Consider the following 13,214-nt stretch of genomic DNA (forward strand, 5'->3'; position numbering starts at 1 on the left):
GCAGCAGTGGAGGAGGGGCATAGGAACAGGGCTCCGAGGAGAGGGCCGCGAGAGACGAGAGAGGGGTAGGGCTCGGCCCGAGATGCGGTGGAAGAGGGGGTGGGGGAGGAGCGAAGATCAGAGGCTGGAGAGGGAGCGGGGGAGGGGAGAGAGGCCGGCGAGTCCAGCCCGGGCTGCGGGCCAGCGGCTCCCGGGGCTTCGTCCCGCCCCCCGCCCCGCCCCTCAGCTCTCGGCCCCGCCCCCCGTGCCACTGCGGCCACGGCACGGGGCGTGCGTCGGTGGGGCGGCTCCCCGCCCTGCCCCGCGGGCGCCGCAGCCGCCTATAAAAAGGGGCGCGCAGCGGCCGGCAGAGCGCTGAGCCGGCCCCGTGCCTCCCGGAGCTGTCCACCATGAGCTACGCGCTGGAGTCGCTGGGCGCGCCGGCCGCCTACCGGCGGGTCACCGAGACCCGCGCCAGCTACAGCCGCACCAGCGGCGGCTCGCCGTCCAGCGGCTTCCGCTCCCAGTCTTGGTCCCGCGGCTCGGGCGGCGGCGGCAGCCTGAGCAGCTCGGCCATGTCCGTGTCCTACAAGCGCTCCGTCCCCCGCAGCGCCTACGGCGGCCTGGGCTCGGCGCTGCTCAGCTCGGCCGAGAGCAGCCTGGACTTCAGCCAGTCCTCGTCGCTCCTGAACGGGACGGGCGCGGGCACCATGGGCGTCGACTTCAAGCTGGTGCGCGCCAACGAGAAGGAGCAGCTGCAGGGGCTCAACGACCGCTTCGCCGGCTACATCGAGAAGGTGCACTCGCTGGAGCAGCAGAACCAGGAGATCGAGGCCGAGATCCAGGCTCTGCGCCAGAAGCAGGCGTCCCACGCGCAACTTGGCGACGTCTACGAGCAGGAACTGCGCGAGCTTCGCGCCGGCCTGGAGCAGGTGAACCACGAGAAGGCGCAGGTGCAGCTCGAGTCCGAGCACCTGGAAGAAGACATCCATCGCCTCAAAGAGCGCTTCGATGAGGAGGCGCGACTCCGCGACGACACGGAGGCTGCCGTCCGCGCGCTGCGCAAGGACATCGAGGAGGCGTCCCTGGTCAAGGTGGAGCTGGACAAGAAGGTGCAGTCGCTGCAGGACGAGGTGGCCTTCCTGCGCAGCAACCACGAGGAGGAGGTGGCCGACCTGCTGGCGCAGATCCAGGCGTCGCACATCACGGTGGAGCGCAAGGACTACCTGAAGACGGACATCACGTCGGCGCTCAAGGAGATCCGCTCCCAGCTCGAGTGCCACTCGGACCAGAACATGCACCAGGCCGAGGAGTGGTTCAAGTGCCGCTACGCCAAGCTCACCGAGGCGGCCGAGCAGAACAAGGAGGCCATCCGCTCCGCCAAGGAAGAGATCGCCGAGTACCGCCGCCAGCTGCAGTCCAAGAGCATCGAGCTCGAGTCCGTGCGCGGGACCAAGGAGTCCCTGGAGAGACAGCTCAGTGACATCGAGGAGCGCCACAATCACGATCTGAGCAGCTACCAGGTGAGGGGAAGCTACCGGGGGCGGGAAGGAGAGCCGAAGGTCTTGGAGCCGCAGTGCTCCTCCCATGCCGCTCCCCAGCTCCCTTTCTCCCCGCACCCTCCCGATCCCTTCTTTGCATGTTTCTGATTCTCTTCCCCGGATCACCTCCTCCCTACCCTGCTGCATCTCTAGACTCCCCACCCGCCCCCGCGCCCCATTCCTTCCTCAGCAACTGCCCCCACTCTCTCTTCTCTCTTCCCCTTTCCAAATCTCAACTACTTCCCTTTGTCTCCTCTGACATTAGTCCGCTCGCAGATCCCCCAGTTTTTGCGCCCTTTAGACCCGCATCTCCTCTCCGCCCTGGTCCCCCATCCTACATCCTGCCAGAAGTAGCCCCTCCCCATCTCTTTGTGTCCTCCAGCCGCTTCCCTTTCGTCTTCCCTTCCCAGTCCTTTAGAGGACTAGAGAAAAGGAAAAATCTTTAAAAGTTCCCTTCCTACTCTTAAGAAAGCGCCAAACTTCTGGAGCGCCCTCTCCAGCTCTTTCCTAAAATGTGTCTCAACTTGCGATGGGCCATCTTCCCGAGTTTTTGCAGGCTCCTTAAAAAGTCGTAAGAAAAGTTAGTGTTTTTCTCATCTTCTGGGCTTCAAAATGGCAAAATGATTTGGAGTGGATTTTAAGTCTTATTTGCTAAGTTGTAGATATTAGTTCACAAGTAAAGACTGAACAGTTTTTGTTTTTGAAAGATTGAAACACCTTCTGTTGCTTTTCTTTTGTTCCCTTCCTCTTTGACGTCCTTTAAAAGTCGAGGGAGGTGATGGGAGCTTGTTTTTTCCTACACCTTAGAGCACCAGGCTGGTAGGAACCTGGCAGCTGGCCCAGAATACTTTGTGCTTAGTGAGCATCTGTAAAGAGTGCAAGCTAAGGTCTGGGGAGAAGGGAGAAGAGACAGGCTGAAGGGAAGAGAATGTGTTTTCTGCTGACCGGTGGGGAACTCGGGCTGTTTGTTTTCAGGACACGATTCATCAGTTGGAAAATGAGCTCCGGGGAACGAAGTGGGAGATGGCACGTCATTTGCGGGAATACCAGGATCTCCTCAATGTCAAGATGGCCCTGGATATTGAGATTGCAGCATACAGGTATGAAAGCCCCGCTGTGGACGTGTCTGGAATAATCACGGCACTGCAGAGTCTGTTCTGGCAAACTGGCGCCACCCATTTAGATAGAGCAAGGGACACTGCAGCCTGAGAGAGTTGGTATTGGTGTGAGCACACATAGAGATACACAAAAGTTAACGTTTGGGTTTTTCTTTAGTTTTGTTTTTTTTAGTATCGTCTGAAGTTCTTTTTACCTCATAACATAGCATGTAGTGCTGCTGTGCCTTTAATTAAGATCCACAAAACTAGATGAATGATGGGGAGGGAGGGAGGAGAGTGACTGGCAAGTATGTTCTTTGGAAATGTTTCTCAATCTTTTCAAGTTTAAACCTCTTTCTCAGCCAGTCTAATCTGAGCCACTTTTTTAAAGTTTGGGCTGAATCTTTGGGCTTAGTCCAAGATTCTCTTACACATTTTTCAAAAAAAAAAAAATGCCTTTAATTTTTTAAATCGCTTCAATCTTTATTCTGACATCAATAAAACAATCAACTTTTTCTCCACTTGCTAGGGCTCTCCCTTATTCAGAAAAATGAGTGTGGTTTGCTGTTGCCACCATCTGGCTGATTTAAAACGATGAGAAATTGACCAAAAGTTGAGTTTTTCCAGGGAGTTGGAGCCCCCAGCAAAAGGTCATGAATAAAGACATGGTTCTTATATCAAAACCTCTCAGCTGCAGAGTTAGTAGTGATGGGATTTAAACAATAATTGAATTATAAATGTATCTATTTTTTCCATTCATGCAGCTATCAAAACATACTACTGTCCTTTAAATGAAAAGTTGTTTGACACATAATACATGTTTATTTATTCAAAATATTTTTCAGAATTGAAATATAATAGGTTCTGGGCCAAGAGTTTTTAATTTGGGGATCTAGGGTTTCCAAAGGGATAGATTTCAGAAGGTCCATAAATTTTGATAAGCAAAAAAGCTATCTTTTCCCCCTTAAATCCTAGAAGAAATTTAGCATTTTCTTTGAATTGTTTAAACACATTCACCTGAGGAGTTTGTAAGCTTCATTACTCTGTTAAGCAGAAGATGATAAGGAGCTAACACACCAAAAGGTTAAGAACCCCTAAACTAAATAGAAATACCATTCTTTTCCATCTAAGGTCTAAGTGACTACAGAGAAGAATTTTTGTCTAGCTACTAGAACTGGGTTTTGTTAGTTTGTTTTAATGAAGGGAAATAATGACCTGAAGTCTCTGCCAAACCTGAGTCATATTCTGGAAGAAGCTAGTAATTTAAGGAAAAAGTTGCAGTCACTCCCTTGGGCCACTAGGGTACCACAGAACAAGTGCTTGCACTAAATAGTGCTCCTCCCTCCCCAGCAGTTCATCTGCAATGTAATGATCTGCCAAGGAGATGCTCAGTGATATCTAGCTTCTCTAGTACTGACACTGTAAACAAGTCTATTTCTATTAATACTGAGTTTTCAGGAGATTGGTTTTCTGGGATCCTGCTTACTCCAGGCACTATTTTTACCTACTTTCATCCACATCCAAGCAAAGCCTGGCAGGTTTAGCTCTTGAGTCATGTTCCCATGTTCTTTGTCTCCCCAGAAAATTGCTAGAAGGCGAGGAGACCAGGTTCAGTACGTTTTCCGGCAGCATCACTGGCCCTTTCTACACACACAGACAGCCTTCCGTCACAATATCCAGTAAAATACAGAAAACAAAAGTAGAGGCCCCCAAGCTGAAGGTTCAGCACAAATTTGTAGAGGAGATCATAGAAGAGACCAAGGTGGAAGATGAAAAGTCAGAGATGGAAGATGCCCTGGCAGCCATTGAAGCAGAATTGGCTTCTAGCGCCATGAAGGAGGAAGAGGAAAAGGAGGAGGAAGAAGCAGCAGCTGAAGAGGAAGAAATTGTTGCCACCAAAAAGGCTGCTGTGGAGGCTGCTGCTCCAGAAGCTGAGGAAGGTGAGGAAGAAGGTGAGAAAGAAGAAGGGGAAGAGGAGGCAGAGGAGGAGGAAGAAGAAGATGAGGGTGCTAAGTCAGACCAAGCAGAGGAAGGAGGATCTGAAAAGGAAGGATCCAGTGAAAAAGATGAGGGTGAACAAGAAGAAGGAGAAACTGAAGCTGAGAGCGAAGAACTGGAGGCTAAGGAGGAAAAAACAGAAGTGAAGACTAAGGAAAAAGTCGTCATCAAGGAGCTTGTTGTAGAATCTGCATCAGTGAAAACGGAGAAAGCCAAGTCTCCTGTGGCCCTGTCACCCCCAGCAAAGTCACCCATATCAAAGTCTCCTGCAGCCCTGTCTCCCCCAGCAAAATCCCCCACAGCAAAGTCCCCCGCGGCTCTGTCACCCCCAGAAAAGTCACCCACAGCAAAGTCCCCTGCGGCTCTGTCCCCTACAGCCAAATCTCCCATGCCAAAGTCTCCCATGCCAAAATCACCAATGCCAAAATCTCCTGTGGAGGAGGTGAAAGCTAAAGCGGAGGAAGATAAGGAAGAAGCTGCAGTAGCTGTGGGAGAGAAGGAATCCCCCAAAGAAGAGAAAAAGGAAGAACGTGCAAAAGAAGTCCCTGAAAAGAAAAAAGCTGACTCCCCTGTCAAAGAAACAGTCGTGGAAGAGGTGGACACTGTCACCAAATCCACTAAGGTTGGTTCTGAGAAAGAGGTTGAAGAGGAGGAGGGAGGGAGTGAGGAAGGAAGTGACCAGGGTTCAAAGGGATCCACAAAGGAAGACATAGCAATCAATGGGGAGGTAGAAGGCAAAGAGGAGGAGGAGGAAGAGGAGCAGGAAACCAAAGAAAAAGGTAGCGGGAGAGAAGAGGAGAAAGGGGTGGTCACCAATGGGCTTGACTTGAGCCCCGCAGAGGAAAAGAAAGAGGGAGACAAGAGTGAAGAGAAAGTCGTGGTGACCAAAAAGGTAGAGAAAATCACCAGTGAAGGGGGGGATGGAGCTACCAAATACATCACCAAATCTGTCACCGTGACCCAAAAGGTAGAGGAGCATGAAGAAACCTTCGAGGAGAAGCTAGTGTCCACAAAAAAGGTAGAAAAGGTCACCTCTCATGCTATAGTCAAAGAAGTCACCCAGAGCGATTAGGAGAATCAGTCAGGTACAAAAGGTTAAGCCATATGACAACTTCAAAATGCATGTGATTGACGGCTTCCAAGCAGAACCGGTTCTCCCATGAGGGCTCCTGACATTGTATTTTACTCTGTGCAACATAAGGGACCTGCATGCAAGCTCAGGGTGTGCTCCCTTCACAGTCTTTGGGGGATTAACAATGCATGATCTGTAATGTATCTAGGAAGTTTTTCTTTTTCCCATTTCCTAAGCTGTTGGAAGGGGGGGGACACTCTGGAGGGATGTCTTGAGATGTATTATGCAAAGATTCAACTGAGCCAAAAATCATATTAATACTAATAATAATGATCATGATAATAATAATAATGAAACCGAACTCTTAGCCTTAAGAAAGCTATTTATTGAATAATTATGTTTACCTCACTGGTGCAATTAAGATGGGCATTCATTCATGGGAGAACCTCTGACATGCACAGTTTGCAACCTTTTGTGGATTGATGTAAAACGTCCCAGCAGTTCTTGCTCAATAAAGGTCATATTGGAAACATGTCTAATTGTTTGATGGTCTTCTACACTTCTCGGGGCTGTCCTGAAAAAAATCAAATTAATGGTGGGCCACTGAGGGGAGTTATAAGGGCCCTATATTGACATTTTTCTAGAAGAGGTTTTTTGTTTTGTTTTGGAATAGAGATATCATTGGAAAAAGAGAGGGGAGAGAAGCATCTTATTTCATCCCTCTGGAGAGCTTTCATTATCTCCACTCCCCCCATTGTTTTATTTGTTTTATTATCCAGCTGGTGTCAAGTGGAGGAATTTAAATTACCTTTTCCTTACTCCAAGTCCATTGCTCTCCCTATATACTGCTCCATGTTTCTTCTCCATAATTCTAGGGATGGTTCCCTCTCCCCTACATTACCTCTCGAGAGTCTTTAATTAGGAAAAGGTGATATATACCCTTTCATTAGCCTACTTACAAAGTGATTTCCCCTCCTATAATGTTAAAGGGAGGAGTGGGATCAGTAAGAAAGGGGGAAAGAACAGCATGAATTTTGAAAGCTCTAGTCTCCAGTTTTCTGATAAGATCCCAGGAGAAATTTAGAAAGGAACTAGCAAGTTACCTCATCTACTCCCACCACCCTAATTTTACAGATTTGGAAAATGAGGCCAAAAGGAAGCCACAAGATGAGTGTTGTCCCTAAGGCAGTCCTCAGATCCTGTATGGTGTAAATTCAGCAAAGGATTATGATTTCAATTAATCCTTAAGTGGTATAGCAGGTAGAGATAACATTTATAATGTTAATATGTGATAGGTAATAATGAGGGCATTTCTTATGTGAATGGAAACAGCTACTGATTGGGAAAAGTTTAGGTCTAAAGTGAAAGAACCTGGTTTCTAATCTTCTCCTGAACTTGCCTTAATTCACACAGATTGTGGATTACTTTTCCCAGGGCCTTTTTCCTTCATATCTACCATGAAGGAATTAAACAAAGAACCTTCCCCTTAAATAAAAATTTTATTCATTTCTTTGTCATTGATCAACTTAAATATCTTGTAAAATTTACTGCCCCTTCCCAAAATTGTTTTTAAATGCAAAACAAAATGGAATGACAAAGAAACCAATTGATATTATAATAGTATTACTAAAATATTCTAAATTCATGGATCCCACGTTAAAAAGGCCTAAAGAAAATGATTGCCAAGGTTGATAGCATTATGCTAGTTTTTCTACCTGTTCCTGGCAGTAATAGGGTTTAAACAGATGTCAATTTCTGGTGTCATACAATCTTTCTTAAAGATAAAACCACATAAGTAGTGTCACAGTAGCAGAAGATTCATTAAGAATAATGCAAAATAAATTCAATCTCTTGATAAAAGAAAGCATTCCATAATTTAAAAGCAAGATCCATGATTTTTACAAAGGAAAGCAAATCATTTCCTTTATTGATGAAATTAAACATCATTTAGCAAATGATTTCAATAGACCATAGGTGGAGATACCATATAGATCTACCAGTTATTAGCAACTGTTACTTAAAACTTGCTAGCTAATAGAAAAAGGGATGCACATTTTTGCTTTGCAGCCAGGTCTTGTCCATTTTTTTCAAACAACCTAGAGGGAATACATCTATAATCGCTCCTTCAAAATACTGTAAATGGAAAGGCAAGATTTCAAGTACATTTTTATAACTCAAGGATATGATGATGTCTTCAGAGACAAGGTCTATCAACAGTTTAGAAGAGACTACATTAGTCCCTACCATTCAAAATTCAAAATTGCTTTCCTCTGTTAATCCACTCTATTTTTTTCAGCAAGAAAAAAAAACCATTAGTTCTAGAAGTAGCATTTCCATGTAAAATATTCAAACAAATATTGAAATATACTTTTTCATATTCTTATAATGAATATTTAAGCGTTTTCCAAATTCCCAATTTGATTTAACTGTCACTCAATTTAACAGAAGACACGTTGGTATCATGTATTTATGTGTTGAATTGTACAGAAATTCTACATTTAATGTTGATAGGAGCTGAAAATTAGAATTCCTTGAATAATAAAAATAATCTAAAAAACAATCATTTTTCCCTAAAAGGTTGTCTTTTGGATGACAAGTTCATGTTAAAATAAAGCATATTGTTGTCAATAAAGGACCAGTGTATTCTTAAGCAAGTAATACTAATCTTTTTTTTCCTATTTATAATAGGACTTTATTTTGGGGTAATCCATCTGCTAAAATGTTTTTTCTGGGTCTGGCCACTATGCATGCTGTGGTTTCTTGGAGCTACAGGTGAGTTAGATGGATCAGATGGACACCAAAAGTGGAAAGCAGCCCTATAAAGGGCTTGGAAGCCTTCACACCAGAGATACTAGTTTTCCCTGAACACACTTTACACCACTGGAAGGGGATATGCGGTCTAACAAAGATAAGATTTTGACTATGGGAGAATCAACTCAGTTGGTCTCTCAGGTCTCCTTTAGGAAACCTTTGATTCTATTAACGTTTAACTCTCTTTATAGCTGAATTGCTGATTTTATACTAGCAGTCAAAGATTTGCTATTGGGAGTTTCCTATACTAAGGAAATCACAGGTTTAGTCCATCATCATCATTAAAAACTCACCCAGTAAAGATTACGTACAACCTCTTCTAATCACTTATTTTATTTACACCCATGAGATCACAGGTTTTCAGAATCTTTTTAACTTTCTGACATAACTTCTACTACCTCTATTCAATCCAATTGGAGCATCTATTGAACATTATACTAAGCATTGTGCTAGATTCTGGGAGTACAATAAAAATAAGACAATCCTTGCCCTCCTCTCATGGAGGAGGAAAAGTCATTTTGAGACTAAAAGACAAATATCTAGCTTTTTTTTTTTCATTTTTCTCTCTTTTTTGCTGCTTCTGTTTTTTGACAGCCAAAATGGCATTTATCTAGGTATCCAAGTATTGTCTCTTAAAAGCATATTCTAATAAAGACAGAAGAAGACTTAGAACTGCTGAGACTCTGACAGAAGTCAACCAGATTCAAAACTCCATGTAGATATATTTGAGGTTTCTATTTTCCCATTTGCACCCTTGTTGTGGAATAGAGTTAAAAGCACATTTAAGAAGCTCTTCCCTGCCTCATTTCTAAAATATATAGAGAACTGAGTCAAATGTATATGAATGGAATTCATTCCTCAATTAATAAGTGGCCAAATGATATGAACAGATAATATTCAGATGAAGAATTCAAAGTCATCTATAGTCATATGAAAAAGATGCTCTAAAACACTGATTAGAGAAATGCAAATTAAAACAACCCTGAGGTACTATTTCCTACCTATCAGATTGTCTAAGGTGACAGGAAAAGATGATAAATGTTAGAGGGGATTTGGGAAAACTGGGACACTAGTGCACTGTTGGGTGGACTTATGAACTAATCCAACCATTCTGGGGAACAATTTGGAATTATGCCCAAATGGTCATAAAACTGTGAATATTCTTTGATCCAGCAGTGCTATTATTAGACTTGTAGCCTAAAGAGATCAATAAAAGATGGAAAAGGATCCACAAATGCAAAAATGTTTATGGTAGCCTTTTTTGTGGTGGCAAGGAATTGGAAACTTAGTTGATAATCATCAGTAGGGGAATGGCTAAATAAGTTATGGTATATGAGTGTAAAGGTATAATGTTGTTCTTTAAGAAATGATGAATGATTTAAGAAAAGTCTGGAAAGATGTATGTGAACTGATGCTGAGTCAAGTGAGCAGAACCAGAAGTACATTGTATACAGTAGCAACAACATTATGTGATAACCAAACATAAGTCTATCGACTTATCTCTTCTCAATAATACAGGATTTCAAGACAATTCCGATAATTGAGATGGAATAATTGTGGCATACTCATTCAGAAAAAAAAAATTTGTGGAGAGTTAATGTGAATTTAAGAATACTTTTTTGTTGTTTTGCTTTCTCATGGTTTCCCTCTTTTATTCTGACTTTTCTTTCACAATATGAACAAAATGTAAATTTTTTAAATGATTGTACTGTCTAATCGATATTGCTTGCTGTCTTGGGAAGGGGAAAAATAAGGGAGGGAAAGAGAAAAAATGGAACTCAAAATCTTACAAAATTGAATATTGAAAACTTTCTTTACATGTAATTGGAAAAAAATTCTATTAAGTGTGGGAGAGGAAAAGAAGGTTTGTATCCAGGGTAAACTAAAAGTATAGAAAAAGAACCTCAATTAGAGAGTAGACATATATTATAAAATAAGGATTCCTTTCAGATAAAGCCTGGATTCTGTGGCCATTGAACTCTCTACCAGATCTGAAAGTCTGTGACTCAGAGTAATGGTGTACTTTTATTTAGGAACTAGATAAAAATAGTTTGAATATCTATTAGTAAGTGAAATAAGCCACTTCCAAATGAATCATCAAATTGAAAAAATACAGCTGCCTCAATTTGGGGGGGATAAATTGCAAATGAAATAATTTACTATTGTTTATTGTAATCTGAGATCCATATGTCTAAAATATTTTCCCAAAACCCCTGTCAATTGTCATAATTGGCATATTCATAGTTGGAATAATTAACCTATTCATATCTTTTATAACTACCTAAAATTTGAAATATGTATATATACATATGTGTATATATATGTCATAACCTTAATTCTAATAGTTACTCTATCCCTCAAAGGGAACAATGAGGTCATTTAATTCAGGCACAGAAATTGACTCAGCCCAAGGTGCTAACATGGACAGGTTGTACTGCCTTCTGAGTTACTGGGAATTGCACTGTCACATTTCCAAAGGTCCCACCTCCTCTCCTGGCATACACATTTCAAAACTATCCCTGCTCAAATGAAATTGCCTATTTAGTTCTCTAAATTCCTACCCACAGCCATGTTACCATAATTGCCAACCTGCCACTGGATAGAAGTATTCCTTCATTAGCATCCTTGAGACATGGTCATCTAGCTTCTATGTCAATATCCATGGTGATACGGAATACATGAACATCCTTCTATTATTGAAAAGTGCTACAGGTTATAAAGTTCTTATCATGAACTGAAGTCCCCTTTCTTGTAACTTCAATTCAATGCTCCTGATTGCTCTCTCTGGGACCAAGCACAATGCCCAATTTCTCTTCCAAATGACAATCCTTTAAATTCTTGAAGACAGCAATCATACAGTCATTAAGTTTTCTCTTCTTCAGAGTAAATATCTTTACTCCCTTTCTTCTTATTAAAATTGATGAGACATTTAGGAGGTAACCAAATGGGAAATTGGATTCTCTCCCCCCTAAATTTTACAAAAACTTGACCTAATTGTCTTTCCTAAAAGCAACTAGAAGTGATATTATTCTTTGTCTCAATCCCAGTTTCAAAGAAGTCTTACACTATTCTCTCTACCTGCATGCTCTATATACAAGACAGCAAGGCTAATCTATTCACATTGTTCATAATAACAATTTGCAAGGTTCATTTCTCCATTGATTCAATCACAGAGATTAGTATGGATTGTGAGATAAGTCAACTCATTTAACAAGTTGTGCCTATTATATCCTATCTAGATATATTCCTACCATTGAGGAAGAGAAGGAAATAACCATTTAAATAGTGTGTGCTCTATGACAGGAACTTTTCTAAGCACTTAAAACTGTCTCATTTTATCCTCACAACAACCTTGTAAGGAATGTTCTAATTAGTTTATTTTACACTTGGGAAAAACTGTTAAGTTAAGTGACTTGCCTAAGGTCACACAGATAGTAAGTATCTGAGATTAGATTTGAATCCAGGACTTCCTGACTGTACTGTACTTCCTGACATTGCACTACTAGCTGCCTCCATTATTTCCATGACTACTACTTCATTGATTTCCCCAAGGTAAGAGATGCTGTTTGTATGGGGTGGGGGGACAGAATAAAAGTAGTGTTGGCATCCTTCTTGTCACCATAACAGCTTGTGCCTTTCAAAATGTGGCACTGACTTTTCTCATAGTAATTTTAATAGGCACTAGGAGAAGAACATGCTGTTTCTAACACATTTCTTTTGATTTCTAGTCAGTGCAAAGACATTATATGAAACATAGAGAAATTAATTTCCAAAGCAAATGAATTGACTATCACTATTGGTAAAAGTTGTGTTTTTAGTAGACATTACCCATCTTAAGGATTTCAGTGTATATTATCTAATCTCAACTATTTCTCATAGTAGCAAGGAGATTCTCCTATGCCCCAATCAATTCACTATTCTATTCTCTTTGATGGTTGTTCCCAACCTTTTCAACTCTTATCATGATTCCCATTGCACCCTCTCTGGGGAGGACCTCATCTTCTATTTAAAGATACATTTACCATTTATCTACTTCTTCCTTTTCATATCACTCAGACATATTCCCCCAGCTATCTCCTCCTTTAGTCTCAGAAAAGATGCCGCTTCCTCTTGCCAAGGTGAATTCTCCTAATATCACTTTGATCCCATCTCATCCCATTCTCTCCAGTAGGTTTTTCCTCTGTCTTCCCCACTGTCTTTCTAATTTCTCAGTAGTTACTGATACCTTCACTGATAACCATAAATACACTCATGTCTCCCTATGCTTAAAAACTATCACTTCATCTGTCTCCAGTAGTTATTATTCTAAATCTCTTTCCTTTTTTCTGTCTGAACTTATTGGTAAAACTATCTACATTTTTGATGTTTAGCTTTTTTTTCTATTTACGCCTGTCTATGACCAAGTGGAGTTTTCTTGGCAAAGGTACTCAAAGGCTCTGCCATTTCCTTTTCCAGCTCTAGTGTTCCATCAAAATGCCCCCTTCAGATTCTCCTTTTGTCTTTCCAATTACTTCTCAAATCTTTTTTTGCTGGTTCTTCATTTATGACATGTTTACTTGGATGTACCCCAAATTCTGTCCTGGGCCCTCATCTCTTTTCATTCCTATATTGTTTTTGTCATGTCATCAGTTCCCATGAGTTCAATTATCATCTCTATGTAGAGATGATATCTCTATATAAAGATAAATCCAGCCCTAGCCTCTCTCCTGAGCTGTA

The 13,214-nt window shown here is 42.2% G+C and overlaps 1 protein-coding gene across 2 annotated transcripts; it reads left to right on the top strand.

Annotated features, from left to right (window-relative positions):
• The first annotated feature begins 251 nt into the window (after window positions 1-251).
• On the top strand, window positions 252-6,221 carry NEFM (neurofilament medium chain). Of its 2 annotated transcripts, XR_012485739.1 has the most exons (4): window positions 252-1,502; window positions 2,496-2,620; window positions 4,199-5,766; window positions 6,131-6,221. XR_012485739.1 is itself a non-coding variant. In XM_074285428.1 (3 exons), the coding sequence occupies exons 1-3, from the start codon at window positions 390-392 to the stop codon at window positions 5,685-5,687; spliced, it is 2,727 nt and encodes a 908-aa protein (XP_074141529.1). In that variant the 5' UTR covers window positions 252-389; the 3' UTR covers window positions 5,688-6,221. The 2 variants fall into 2 exon arrangements, 1 of the variants encoding a protein (XP_074141529.1); XM_074285428.1 differs by having other exon boundaries at window positions 4,199-6,221.
• The last annotated feature ends 6,993 nt before the right edge of the window (window positions 6,222-13,214 follow it).

The sequence above is a fragment of the Sminthopsis crassicaudata genome, chromosome 2, assembly GCF_048593235.1.
Source record: "Sminthopsis crassicaudata isolate SCR6 chromosome 2, ASM4859323v1, whole genome shotgun sequence".
NCBI lineage: Eukaryota > Metazoa > Chordata > Mammalia > Dasyuromorphia > Dasyuridae > Sminthopsis > Sminthopsis crassicaudata.